The sequence below is a fragment of the Apus apus genome, chromosome 7, assembly GCF_020740795.1.
Source record: "Apus apus isolate bApuApu2 chromosome 7, bApuApu2.pri.cur, whole genome shotgun sequence".
NCBI classification, from domain to species: domain Eukaryota; kingdom Metazoa; phylum Chordata; class Aves; order Apodiformes; family Apodidae; genus Apus; species Apus apus.
The window spans coordinates 21,401,693-21,414,600 of record NC_067288.1 but is presented as its reverse complement, the minus strand read 5'-3'; the positions used below and the strand labels follow the sequence as shown (position 1 = coordinate 21,414,600).

The window sequence follows — 12,908 nt, the reverse complement described above, 5'->3', positions numbered from 1 at the left end:
CCCAGGCTGCCTTCTACCTGTTGACAGCAGCTTGCCTTGTCTGAGCCAAGCACTGCTGGGGGAGCAGTGGGCTGTAATAGTGGTGTTACTTTTTCCTCATTGCCAACTTTCTCCTGTGGTTTCCTGCCCAAATGGTTAAACTGGGGCATTTCAGTGTTTGTGGGCAGCTGGTCCCCCTTCCTTTCCAACTATCAACCTCTACTTGCTACTAATGAGCACTGACTGGCACTGGTCTGTAGAAGCTCAGCTCTGTTCATTGGTGTGCCAGACTTGAAGAAACAAATTTAATTCCCAGAAAGTTAATTTCTCATCACTGTTATCCTTATAAATACAGAGAATGATTACTGAACTTGACTACCTTTTGGGAATCACAGAGCAACCAGCCTATCATCTTGAGACCTTCCTGATCAGGGCTAACTATTTCGTGGAGGAGAGCTCAAGAAAGTTCTTGAATATCAGAGGTATGTTAGTGCCTGTCTCTGACAAGCACTGTCACTTGTTGTTTGTTTGTTTTTGTTGTTTTTTTTCCAAAGACCTGAAAATATCAGAAGCATGTGAGGGTTTGCTAGTTTTCTGCCACAGTTGCAGGAACTTGGGCTTTGATGCCACTTGAGCCATTACTGCTGGCATAGTGTTTGCCTCAAAAACAGGGCTGTGAGGGATTTGGTTATTTAAAAGAGGCTGAAAATTGTGGCATCAAAGTGAACTGTTTACCTGAAGAAGTAGTGACTTGTTTTAAACATGCCTGGCTGTCACCTGATCACAGACACATCCCAAGAGCTCTTATCTTGGTGACAAGATAAGAGTGAATGCCCTGCTAACCTCTCTACAGTACAGGCCAAGGAAATATTGCCCTCTGGGATGTCTGGATTAGTGGCATTTAGTTTGAACTGCAAACTGCAGGACTGAAACTATTAATGAGTAGAAATGAACAAGTACAGCTGAAGAGCTTTGTGGGACCAGGCAGGATTTGCTGCTGGCTGAGCAGTTCTTGGCTGGGTGGCTTCCTGCTGTAGCCCTTGCAGAGCCCTGCTGAGCTGCTGAGGAGGGGACAGCTGGGCTGGGGAGTCACCCTGTCACTGTCTTCCTTTACAGAAACACTGGATGCCCTGGGGGCTGCCATGCAGCTGGAGGAGCAAACCAGCAAGCAGACAAGGCGGCAGAGGCCTTAGTTAAACTACAGCAAAACCTGGTTCATAAGTCTCCTGTGTCTTGCATGTTTCTTGGTGGTTCATGTTACTCCTGTTTTAAATGTGGTAAAGTGTCTGTGGGTCACATGTGTCTGAGGGCAGTGAACAGAGCAGCCTGCCTCTTCCTGGCCTGGTATCAGGGCCCTCAGAGTGCTAGGAACATCTGCTGCAAGGCCTGGGGAGGGCGGCCTAAGAGTCTGAGAGGTCTGTCATCTCATCCTTGGCTAGTGACAACAGTTGTGTCTAACAGAACTAGATCCACCTCTATAGTTTTCTAGTGTACATATAACTTCTACAGATGGGCTTGAGACACTGCAAAACTGTTGTAATTCTGGCTTTTCTAGACAGAAAATGGACTATATACAATTGTAAAACATGAGTATTTTAAGAAGTTTGCTTGATAAATAAATGTTTATCTTCTAAAATACATTTCTTGCTCATTTTGGTAAAGTCTAACAGCCCCTGCAGACTGGCTGGTGTTGCAGAGTGTCTGATTTCTTAGATGAAGTGATTTTTAAGTCTTCACACTTGTAAGTAATTTTTATATGAACATTACATTTTGTCTCAATTTTGAGATCCTGCTGGGTAGAACTTGCCTAGCAGGGAGGAAGCTGGTTTAGAGGGTACCCATCTCCTACATCTGAGCAAAGCTCAGATGTGAGTGGCTCAGCTCTCATGACAGCAGGTAAAAGGGCCCTGTGCCTCCCTTGTACCACTGGAGTTTAGGTTTTGAAGGTAGCCCCAGAATGTTACTTCACACTTTTCCACATGTATTTCCTATAGGGGAAATGGCTAACATGCTCAGAGCCCAGCCCAATCTGTATTTGAAGGCAAAATTGCAAAGCTGTGCCCTGGCTCAGATACAACAAGGTGTGGCCATGGCCATTGTGTGCATCCTCGGTCCAGGTGGCCCCACAGAACCTGTCCCCTGGGAAGGAGGGGGTAGGGTGGGGGAGGACAGATGGCAGGCATATGCTGCTGCCCTCTGTTTCTTGGGTTTTTTTCCTATTTTCCCTCCAGGGTTTGTCTCTGAAAAGACAATACAGGCCTGGGAGCTCTGGGTCTAGCAACACAGGATGCAGCTATACAAACATCAGATTACAAAGGGATCCTTCCACTGTTAGTCCCTAGAACCTCATCTTGGGTCTCCTGCTTTCTCAGCTGCCTTTTCTCCCTCTAAGCAAAGAGTATAATTTAACTGACTGTACCCCCAGTGCTGTACACACCTTCTGTGGACTGCATCCTTGCCATGTCTCTGGAGATGTCAGCTATACTGGAGGCCAGTTCTTCGGCTTGGACTGGATCAATTTTTGTGTACCAGGTTTCAGGACTGTCCTGGAAAAGGTAGCAGAAGAGTTAGGATTTTAATGGGACCTGGGCAAGCAGCTAGGGAAGAGATACTTCAACCCAGACAGGATCCTCCACTGCAGCTGGGGCACTTAGTGATGAACAGTTTAGATACTAGGAGCAGTATGGGGCTGAGTGCTCTTAAGGTCCTCTGAACTGTCAAAGCTGACTTCTACCCAGGCTCTACCTGCATCATATTAAGATGGGACATCCACAGTGAAAGGGCTGTTAGGGCCTGCTGAGTTTGGACTAAAGCAAGGCAGTCCTGTTCCACTTCAGATGTCACTACACTTGAATTGTCCTCCTGATTTCAAAGAGTTCAAGTCACCTCTTGCTTCACTGGTCCTTCAGCTCATACTTCTGACACTGTCATAGAAACAGCAGGAATGTGAGATTCCTGCTTGGGGCTGAATCAGAGCAATTATCTTCCTGAACAGAGACTGAAGGTGAATGCTTCTCAAAGGGTTTATTTCTGGGCTCCCATGCAAGACTGGAGTTCTTGGGAAAATAAATCCAGTCCCTACATCCCTGCAAAACAGACCAAGGTCCAAAGGCCTCTAATAAATCCTATAAAGGAAGCATGTTTACCATAAAGTGCTGGAACACTGTGTGTCCTAGTGCCTTCTTTACACACTCCTCCACAGAGGGAAACATGTGGACAAAATACTGCAACAGAACAGAGAGACAGTGTGTAGGGAAAAGGGATGTGAGTGTGTGTATATAGAGTAGAGCTGCATGGGTGATGTGGCTCCCATGTTCTCCACCATATACCACCATACTCACCTCCAGGGAGATGCTGGCATGTCTCTGGCTGGCTACATGATCCAGGTTTCCCACAGCAACCATCAGGCCATGTACCACTTTCAGCTGCATTAGCTCTTCAGCCACTTCTGCTGACTCCTTGGCCAAGACACTGCAATGAGATAGGCCATCAGCCCACGCCCCACAACAAATGAAGTCTGGGCCTCTTGGTGCAGACTTGCTGTGACCCCAATGGAAAATGATGTGTGCCTACCCTTCCCAAGAGGCACTAGTGGACAGGAGGGTCTCAAAATAAACATCTGGCTGTGCATGGATTAGCAATCATTTAACATGTGGGCTTGCTGAGAAGAAACTGGTTAATGATTGGCAGGAGCTTCCTGGGGTGTATTAAAGTCTAGCAAGTTTCCTGTGTGACCATTAAGAACCCAGGACTCAAACAACACCAACACTACTTCTTTGAGCATGTTCCTGGAGAACACTTCAGTGTGTCTCCTTATCCACCAAGGGCTGGCTTTCTGTCATCTACTTTTGCAGGAAAAATGTTCTGATAGCACTATCTTGTGGACATTGTAGGAAATTCATACTGAATTAACAAATTTTGGCACAAAAGGCTGGATTTCCTTAAGGATTCTGCAGTGAATCACAGATACTAGATTCTTCTGTTGGTGTTTCACTGCTCACCATTGCTCCCAGTTACATGGAGAACATGGTGGCCTCGATCAGTGGAGCCCTGCACTGTGACAGGACAGATATTTCTTCTAAGCCCAGCTGTAAACATGTCCCAGTCCCCTCCTACCCAAAGGAAGAGACGTATCTAAGATCCCAAGTTTCTTACCCAATGGCTTTTGCAGCAGCTGCCTGCTGAAAATGAACCAGAGTGGTCTCCCTCAGGCAAAGTGCAGCTGGGTCTGCATGAGGAACATTAGAAAAGTGAGAACAATGCTTTGAAACATTTCTAAGATGTTAGAAGGGAGGGCAGGTGGAATTACACCGCAGGCATGAAGGAGGATGTTTTTTCAGGAAACAGGCCTCAGGGAAACCCTGTAGCTATGTATCTTATGTAGTACCCTGAAAGGGTCTGTGCGTGTGATGCCCACAGCAGCACAGCCACAGCTCAGAGCACCTGGGCCACTGTGGCCTGCTCTGCTGAGCCAGAGGAGGAAAAAGCCACAGCTGGAACAGTTAATCACCCTTGCCCAGCAAATGGCAGACCTCAGAGGGTCTCTGGACACGCTACAACAGGCCCTGCACCTCCTCCCGTGGAGTCAGAGGCTGAGCCCTGCAGAAGGAGCTGAGGGACCCTGGTTGCCCAGTGAGCCCACAGCCTGAGGAGTACTCAGCTCTTTTACCTTCGGCGGGCTCCTCGCAGAAGGCAAACTCTTTCTTCCTGGATGGCATCAGTAAGGCAACCAGGCCCTTCAGCAGGGCCGGCCGGACCTCGCGGGCCATGAGGACCTTCAGCAGCTGGATGGCTGGAGGAGAGGGAAGCCCCTGTCAGCACTGGAACGGCAGCCTGGGAGCGCTGGAGAAGAGAGGCAGGGATATCTACGCACTTGTAATGGAGGCGGGTCGCTACTTGCAAAAGGAGGCAGGCATCACCCCAGATGCAACCCGAGCAGAAATTCAAGGGCCGTATCTCTATTCTAATCTGTTTTTCTCACGTAAAGTACAGCTCCTGCTAAGTAGAGCCTTAAAAAATTGATCTATACTCGTCCCTGTTTCTCTCCACGGAAATCCTTAGTAAAAGGCGAAAGATTCACACGATCTGAAGAGAAACCAGGGTAACTGACCAGCCCGCTCCCACGCACACCGCCCGCCCCGTGCCCTGCGGTCAGGGCGAGGGGCACCTGCCCCTCCCGGCCCGACCCCGCCGCGGGCGAACAAGCCCCGCGGACCCGAACCGACCCGAACCGCTCGGACCAGCCGCGGGGAGAAAATATGAACGGGGCCGGGCCAGGAAGCGCTGCCGCGGTGCGCTCTGGGCACGCAGATCAGCTGGATGGAGATTGATGCTGATGGAGGAGGCGGTGCAGGGGTCCCGGGGGGCAGGGGTCCCGGGGGGGAGGGGTCCCGGGGGGCAGGGCTGGCTTCACCCACGGCCCCGAACCCCGCGTCCCTCCTGCTGCCGGGCCAGTACCTAAGCCCCGCTCCCCCAGTATGTCCCTCGAAAACCAGTTAACCCTCACGGACACAGACACTTTTTGTCCCGTCACTGAAACAAACACAATATTGATCTATCTTTCACCACAGCAGGGATAGCTTCACCGAAGTGAAGCCTCAAAAAATTCATCGACACTCGTTCCTGTTCCTCTCCACGGAAATCTTTAGTAAAAGGCGAAAGATTTATGCGATCTGAAGAGAAACCAGAGTATACCCACCCCCCCCGCTGCATCCATACCCACCGCCGGCTGTCCCCCCACAGGACACAGCGACCCTTCCTACCACCTCCAACGCCTCCGAGCACCCGACCCCAGCTCATCCCGGCTGCCGGCACCTCCGGCTCGGCCCAAGCCCACCGGCCACGCCGGCTCGGTCCGGCAATGTCCAGCGGAACCGGCCGGCGCTGCCCCGCACTGCACCCTGGGTATGCTAATCGATGCATGTTAATGAGGGACATGCTAATGAGGCACCGGTTTGCGGGCACGGGCCCCGCGAGGCTGCGCTGGGGGAGGCAGCCGCGGGGCGGAGCGAGGCGGGAGGGGCCGCGGAGCCCCGGCGGGAACGACACGGCCGGGCCCCGAGCGCGGCGGCAGCGGCGGAACCGGAGCGGGCGGGCAGCGCTGCGGTGCCGGAACAAGCCCCAGCTCACCGCTCCTCTCGGAGCCCGAACCGCCGGGGCTGCACCCGCAGCGCCGGGATAAGGGACCCCCGAGCTGTCACGCGTGTTTGAGCAGAGCGGGTAACGGGGCGGGGCGGGGCGAGCAGCGGGGACGGGGCACCGGGAGGAGCGCGGGGCAGGGCCCGGCTCCGCTGGGCTGTCCGGGCTGCCCCCTCCTCTCTCCCTCCCCAGACACTGCAGCCACCCAGCCACACTTAATTTCTCGATCAGGTCCATTAATCTACTTTTTCACTGCAAAAGGGATAGCTCCACCGAAGCGGAGCCTCAAAAAATTCATCGACACTCGTACTTGTTCCTCTCCACGGAAATCTTTAGTAAAAGGCGAAAGATTTATACGATTTGAAGAGAAACCGGAGTATACCTGGTGCTCCCCCCGCGCACCGACCCATGCCCGGCGGTCCCTGCACCGCACACGGCGATCCCGGCGCCCGGTCCCGCCGCCCGGTCCCCGCGCCCCGCTCCCTCCCCCCGGTGCCGCACCCGAGCACGCGCCTGCACCCGAACCGAGCGGCCCGCGGGAGCGGAATGTGCTACCGGGACCGAGCCGCCGGTGCGCGGTGCACCCTGGGTATGCAAATAAGGTGAATGCTAAGGAGTCTCATGCTAATGAGGCACCCACGGCCGGCGCCAGAGATGCACGGCCCGAGGCCCCTGCCACACTTGCCCAGGCCTGGAGACCACCCCCCCCCAGGCACAGCCTGTCCCAGATCGGCTCAGCACCGCCCAGGCTGGCGGGGCGGGTCCTACCTTCGTGCTGAACCTCCAGGTGCATCGAGCACAGCACTCCCAGCACCGGCTCCACAAGGACAGAGGGAGCCTCTCCCACCACATCCTGGGGGAAAAAGGGCAGAGTGACAGGGACAGTTCTCCAAACACAGGGGCTGCCGAGTGCAGCCCCCAACGCCAAAGGGACAGGCACAGCTGCTGCCAGGGAAGGAAGGACAGACCTGGGAGCTCACACAGCCCCTCACCCCCAGCCAGGCCCAGTACCCACCTGCATGACTCTGAGTGTCTGCAGAGCCAGCTGCTGGGCTCGGGGGGAAGCACATGCCAGCACAGCAACAAGCCCGTTGTAGACTTGGTTCTGGTACTTGGGATTGCCATGGCCCAAAGAGGCCAGCAGAACCTGCACGTCTTCTTGAGCCTTTACTGAGTTGCAAGTGGCCAAGAACCTGGCGAGGGATTGCACTCCTGTGCAGAGGAAAAGACACCAAGTCATGTGCCCGGCCGAGTCTAGGTCACCCATGTCGGCTGTTTCACTGACACCCCGCGAGAACCCAGCACCACGTTCCACTCAGAGCGTGGCTTAAAGAACAGGCCCAGGCCCTTCTGCAGGCATTTACACAAGTGGAGAGTCTGGCACTGGGATGCCAGCAGCACTGCTAAGGATCCCTCTGCTGATCCTTCCGTGGAGTGAGCAGTGACAGCAGGTATTGCCCCATAGCCTCCAACACCTACGCCTGAACTACTCAACAGCTACAGGGGGTTGGCATCTACTGCCCAGGAGAAAACACAGGAAAAAAACTTCCTAACACTCTTTCAAGTAACACAAGCAACAAAACCTTCCCACCCCCAGAGGGGAAGTCTGGGAAAGTTTGCAGTAAGTGAATGCAGGAGGAAAGAATGGAAAAGGGTGGTTTAACTGGAGGAGTTGCAACCAGCAGGCCAGCAATATTGTGTCAAAAGAAAATACAGTAAAGAGAGTGAGCTCATTAAATCTGAGAGGATGAAATGGAACCGCTCAACAATAGCTGAGGCTTGGAACCTCTTCCAGCCAGAGAAACACTGCAGCAATCTGCCATGGTAAGGTAGAGGGAAAGGAGTGGCTCAGCACAGTCAACAGCCCTAGGGGCCAGATGTCAGGGGGAACATCCTCCCTGGAATTAGGAAAAGGCATTGATGGACATGCTGCCTACCATAGCTTTCACAGATCTGCTCCTTATACTTCCTGCCAGCATCTGCAACAAGCTGCAGCAGCTTTACAGACTCCCTTTTGTCCTCTTCTTTCAGGTAGTTCAGCCCTAGTATTTCCAGGAGAGTCAAGACACCTCCAGTCTCCAGAAACTCAGTAAGGTACCTGTGCCTGCAAAGAGAAGGGGAACAAAGCCAAAAGCATCACCTGCCTCAGAGCCCATGTCCCTCTGTCAGCGTGCCATGCTGCTGGAAACCATCTCCTCCTGCCTTGCACGGCGGGTGCCTGGGCTGTGAGCACAGGGAGGTTCAGCCTGCAGTGCACATCTTGCTGCCAGTGGGTCACCTGCTCCTGTTTTACCCTGTGCTCACCCAAATACTGAGCCACGGGCACTGAAAGCCCATCTCTGTGCTCTGGCTCTCACCACATTCCTTCCACACTGTGTCAGTGACTGCCGGGGCTCTGGAGACATGTACAAGTAATTGATTTGGTTTTGAGAGCATCTGAAATTCCTAAACCAAGACTCACTGGGGCCTGGCTTGCCCAAAATTCTTACACAACCCTTCCAAAAGATGGCCAAAGACCCTGTGTGCCTACCCCATGACACCCCTCACACAGTGACATTCTGTACTCACCCACTTGCAGCAGACAGGAAGATGCCAATGGACTTGAACACCTTGCGGAGGCATGTGCTGTACATGTAGCTTTGGCCACAGCTAAGGAGAGATTTACAAACCGTGGTGATGTCCCCCAGGCTCCTTTTGGCAATGTAGAAGTAGACACTCTGTCTTTGAGAGAGCATGGTCCTTCCTCTCATAGGTGTGCAGAGACAGGATGCTCATCCCAATGAGAGAAGCCACTATATCTAAGGCTACATGACTTTCCCTTCAGTTCCATTTGTAGACAGCTGGGTTTTTTTTAACCCTGCAGAACACAGATGGATATGGATGCCTCCATACAGAGGCTTACCCTTTAAACAAATTTTTGCTAGAGTACTTTCCTTTCCTCCCCAGCCCACGACCACATGCCACCTCCAGCTGCCCAAGGAAAGATACGACATCCTGAGCCACACTGTTAGGCGAGCCAGAAACAAGCTGCCTCCCTGGGAGAACTCCAGCTCCAGCTCAGGTTCTGTCTTGCCTTCATTGCTTTTAATGAAGTTGTCCAGGATGTGACTTCGAGCAACTGTGTGGGCACTATCCCATTCCTGCAAGAAAACCATGAGCTTCCTGATGGCTTCCTGCTCTTTGACCAAAGTCATGATCTCTTCCACCTAGAGAAAAGTGAGAAGGGTTAAAAAAGGGCTTTGAAGACAGAAGTCTCTACCAACAGAAACACATTTAAAATGTCTAGCAAATAATATTAAAGCATGTAGTAGCCATTAATTTAATCACATTTTCGTTTATATTAATTTCAAGGATAGGGAAACTTGAGGTTAAAGGAGAGTTCCTGGTATGTCTGAAGTTACATAATGAATCTACCACAGACTTGAGATTATTTTCCAAGGCAGGTGGCTTCACCACAGGAGCTTCTCTGCTCTGCTAATGAAGTAATTTTGATGTTGCCCGTTCTCTGAAACCTCAGTTTGTCACTAGGCTCATGGTATGAACACTGCATCTCACATCTAACTGTACATGCCTGTCAGCACAGCAGTGCACCCTCAGCTGATGGAGCAACAGCCCTTTGGACTGGGCCTACGTCCACTCTGGGAAGATCTGCTTGGCCTTGGCAGTGGGTGAGCACTTTGGGACCCTTTGGCATAACAAAAAGTTCCTGTTTGGTGTTTTTTTTTTTCCTTATCTAATTTCTTTTAAACCATCTAAGAAAACTTGAAATAGTAAGAAATACAGGCAAGAAGAGAGAAGCTTCAGCAACATTCCCTGCCTGCACTTCCTTCCACCCCTTCACACAGGTGGTAAATAAAGCAATCCATTTTTTGCCAAACTTTTTGGGCATACTTTTGGCTCAGTATGATATCCCCTATTCCAGCTTGACTAACGTGAAGGCGCATTGAATAGAGGGATGAAATCTCAGAGAACTAAGCCTTTCTTTTGTTCAGGTAGTTGAGAATTCCACTGACTTGTACATGTTTGGCTTTAAGAAAGTGACGAGTCTTGAGGAGCCCGAGTTAAACATCAGTATCTGTGCACATACACCCAGGCAGAAAAGGGGACAAGTTCACAGGCAGCTGCATTAATACAGGTGCCTTGTCCCTCAAGCTGTATCAACATGCCTGAGGGTTGGAAAGGAATCCACACCTTGTCTAATGCAGTTCTTGGACTTCCTACATAAGAAAAGCACAGGAAAGACATGGAGCTGTTGGAAAGAGTCCAGAGAAGGGCCACAAAGATGATCAAAGGGCTGGAGCACCTCTGCTGTGAAAACAGGCTGAGGGAGTTGGGGCTGTTCAGCCTGAAAAAGAGAAGGCTCCAGGGAGACCTTATAGCACCTTCCAGTACCTGAAGGGGCTCCAGGAAAGATGGAGAAACTTTTCACCTGAGAGGGTAGTAATAAAACAAGGGGTAATGGTTTTAAACTGAAAGAGGGGAGATTTAGGTTAGACATCAGGAAGAAATTCTTCACCATAAGGGTAGCAAGGTGCTGGAATATGTTGTCTAGGGAGGTTGTGGAAGCCCCCTCTGTGGAGGTTTTGTGCAGCCTGGTCTAGTGTGAGGTGTCCCTGCCCATTGCAGGGAGGTTGTAACGTGATGATCTTTAAGGTCTCTCCCAACCTTAACCATTCTATGATTCTATGAAAAGCACCATTTTAGGGTGAGGAAAAAAAGTTAAAATTACACAAAATCTTTGGGTTTCAAAATAAGAAGTTTCTTTCAGTGTAATGCATGTCGCCAAGATTACCATTTTCCCACCTACAAAGTTCTTAAGCCTTTTCTCCTAGAATTTGGAGCAAAATCCCAAGTCAAGTCCAGTATATCTCCAAGATACCTCCTCAAAAGTAACTTTCTACTGCTACTAGCTGAACCAGGCTGAAAACAATGACCAAGATAGGAACATGTACCCACCCCAGTGCCTACAAACAAACGAGAAAAGTCTTCAAAAAGCTAGCTAAGAAACAAAATTTGTGAATTAAGATGAGATGAAATTACATTTGGGAATTAACTGCCTGTGCTCTGTAAGGAGTCTGTGTCCTTGGCAGGGCATTTTCAGGATCTCCTTTGTGGGGAAGCAGGTTTAAAATAAATCCATTTTCCCAAAATAGTTGTGATTGAAAATGTTATTAGCCATAACAAATGTTAGTGCTGACAGGAAAATGGCCTGTTAGGGGCCTCTGGTGAAACAGTCAAGTGAAAGTCATATTTCACATTATTGCAAGCATTTTCCTGTGATTTACAGAATATTTGTGAAACATTACTTGCAAGGCATATGATTGATACTGAGAGAACAGCTAGTATGCAGGGGGAATCTGTATTTCACAGAGACTCTTTGCATGAAATTTACAGTCCCATAAAGTGCTCCTCTGTCCTCAACAGAGATCTAGTTAAAAGAACTTTACAGTCTGAAACATCCCAAAATTGATTCTAAATTAATGTATCCATCTTTATGTTTGAGATGCTGATGGTGTAATCCTATTCTATTTTTATTATAACGCTGCAGTAACCCCCCCACTATTTAGGAATACCAGCACCAGCCTCTGGACGTGAGTATTTTAGTGATACAAAGGGGTTGCCTATGAATCAATGGCAAAAAATAAGAGGAGCTTGACACAATGATCACATGAGGCTTCTGAGGACACAGTGGCATCTGTCCCTGGCTGCTATACCAACAGCATCTGCTGACATAGTAGTGGTTAAGCCAACATTGCAAAGTACCCTGAAAACGTACATGAATATATTTACTATGACCACTTGACATATGGGAACATACAGACACAGGGAAGTTTTGTTTGTCCGTGTTCACATCAGCACGTAACTCCTGTTAGCTTCAAACTCTGCTCTAACAATGCTGGGCTGTCACCCCAGTCCACTGGATCTAATAATCAAAACAAGGCTGGGTCAGGGCAGTGCTTTATCCCTGCCAAGGAGAACACCAGTAATTTAGGAACTGGCTCTGGCAATTCAGCACTTCTTTACATCCGGAGTGCTGCTAAATCATCAGATCGAGACCACAAGGCAGGCTGGTGCTGTGTCAGCCTCCCTCCTAGTACGAGGTGCCAGGGGCTGACGGCCTTGGACTCGTGGAAGGACAATGATTTGGCGTTACCTTTGCACCTTACAACACCAAGGCTGTGCCCAGCCTCAGCAAAACCTAGAGCTTCTGTTTCCCCAGCAGGTTCCACCTTCTCCTGGCACACCCCCACAGCCTTCCTCGCGCACAACGCGCCTGCCCCGGTGTGCCCCGATGCCTTCTGCCCAGCTCCCACCAACCCACGGTCTCTCTGGACCCTTTCTCACCTGCATGTCCTGCCTCCCAAGCCTGACCCCTCTGCTAAGCTCAGCCACACCCCCGACCCGGCCCCTGCACTGCCCTTACCCCCAGCTGGGCCCTGCACTGACCCTACATCCATCATCCATCCATCCATCCATCCATCCATCCATCCATCCATCCATCCATCCATCCATCCATCCATCCCACCCCGGCCTCCCCCTTATTCCACCGCAGCCTCAACGTCCTCCCCCGGGCCCGCCCCCCCCGCAGGCCCCGCGCTCCCTCACACACCAACTCACCTGGGGCCCTGCAGCCCCCACGTCTGCCCGACCCTAACACCCACCCCCAGGACCAAAAAAGCGCCTCAGCTCCCGCCCCACCCGCACGGAGGAGCAGCCCCCACCCCCGGGCCCCGGGCCCCGCGGGCCCCGCAGCCCCCTCACCTGCCCCGGGGCGGGCACCCCGCCCAGGA

The 12,908-nt window shown here is 51.3% G+C and overlaps 2 protein-coding genes and 3 non-coding genes across 6 annotated transcripts in view; 1 reads left to right on the top strand and 4 right to left on the bottom strand.

The window, feature by feature from the left end:
• KIF2C (kinesin family member 2C) overlaps positions 1 to 1,615 on the top strand; it is an 18,076-nt gene extending 16,461 nt beyond the window's left edge. For both annotated transcript variants that reach the window (XM_051624578.1, XM_051624577.1), the window contains 2 exons: positions 335 to 461; positions 1,096 to 1,615. In XM_051624578.1, the coding sequence (XP_051480538.1) occupies positions 335 to 461; positions 1,096 to 1,172 (204 nt within the window). In that variant the 3' untranslated portion in view covers positions 1,173 to 1,615. The remainder of the gene's footprint in view (positions 1 to 334; positions 462 to 1,095) is intronic.
• ARMH1 (armadillo like helical domain containing 1) overlaps positions 1 to 12,908 on the bottom strand; it is a 15,339-nt gene extending 2,431 nt beyond the window's left edge. The window contains exons 1-11 of the mRNA XM_051624583.1: positions 12,880 to 12,908; positions 9,106 to 9,323; positions 8,686 to 8,754; positions 8,055 to 8,221; positions 7,133 to 7,329; positions 6,886 to 6,970; positions 4,649 to 4,771; positions 4,135 to 4,207; positions 3,321 to 3,450; positions 3,126 to 3,203; positions 2,417 to 2,525 (exon numbers count right to left, since the gene is read on the bottom strand). Of these exons, the coding sequence (XP_051480543.1) occupies positions 2,417 to 2,525; positions 3,126 to 3,203; positions 3,321 to 3,450; positions 4,135 to 4,207; positions 4,649 to 4,771; positions 6,886 to 6,970; positions 7,133 to 7,329; positions 8,055 to 8,221; positions 8,686 to 8,754; positions 9,106 to 9,311 (1,237 nt within the window). The 5' untranslated portion in view covers positions 9,312 to 9,323; positions 12,880 to 12,908. The remainder of the gene's footprint in view (positions 1 to 2,416; positions 2,526 to 3,125; positions 3,204 to 3,320; positions 3,451 to 4,134; positions 4,208 to 4,648; positions 4,772 to 6,885; positions 6,971 to 7,132; positions 7,330 to 8,054; positions 8,222 to 8,685; positions 8,755 to 9,105; positions 9,324 to 12,879) is intronic.
• On the bottom strand, positions 4,970 to 5,084 carry LOC127387471 (U5 spliceosomal RNA). Its single transcript, XR_007890148.1, has one exon. It is a non-coding gene; the product is annotated as a U5 spliceosomal RNA (small nuclear RNA).
• LOC127387468 (U5 spliceosomal RNA) lies at positions 5,557 to 5,671 on the bottom strand. Its single transcript, XR_007890146.1, has one exon. It is a non-coding gene; the product is annotated as a U5 spliceosomal RNA (small nuclear RNA).
• Positions 6,383 to 6,497, bottom strand: LOC127387459 (U5 spliceosomal RNA). Its single transcript, XR_007890137.1, has one exon. It is a non-coding gene; the product is annotated as a U5 spliceosomal RNA (small nuclear RNA).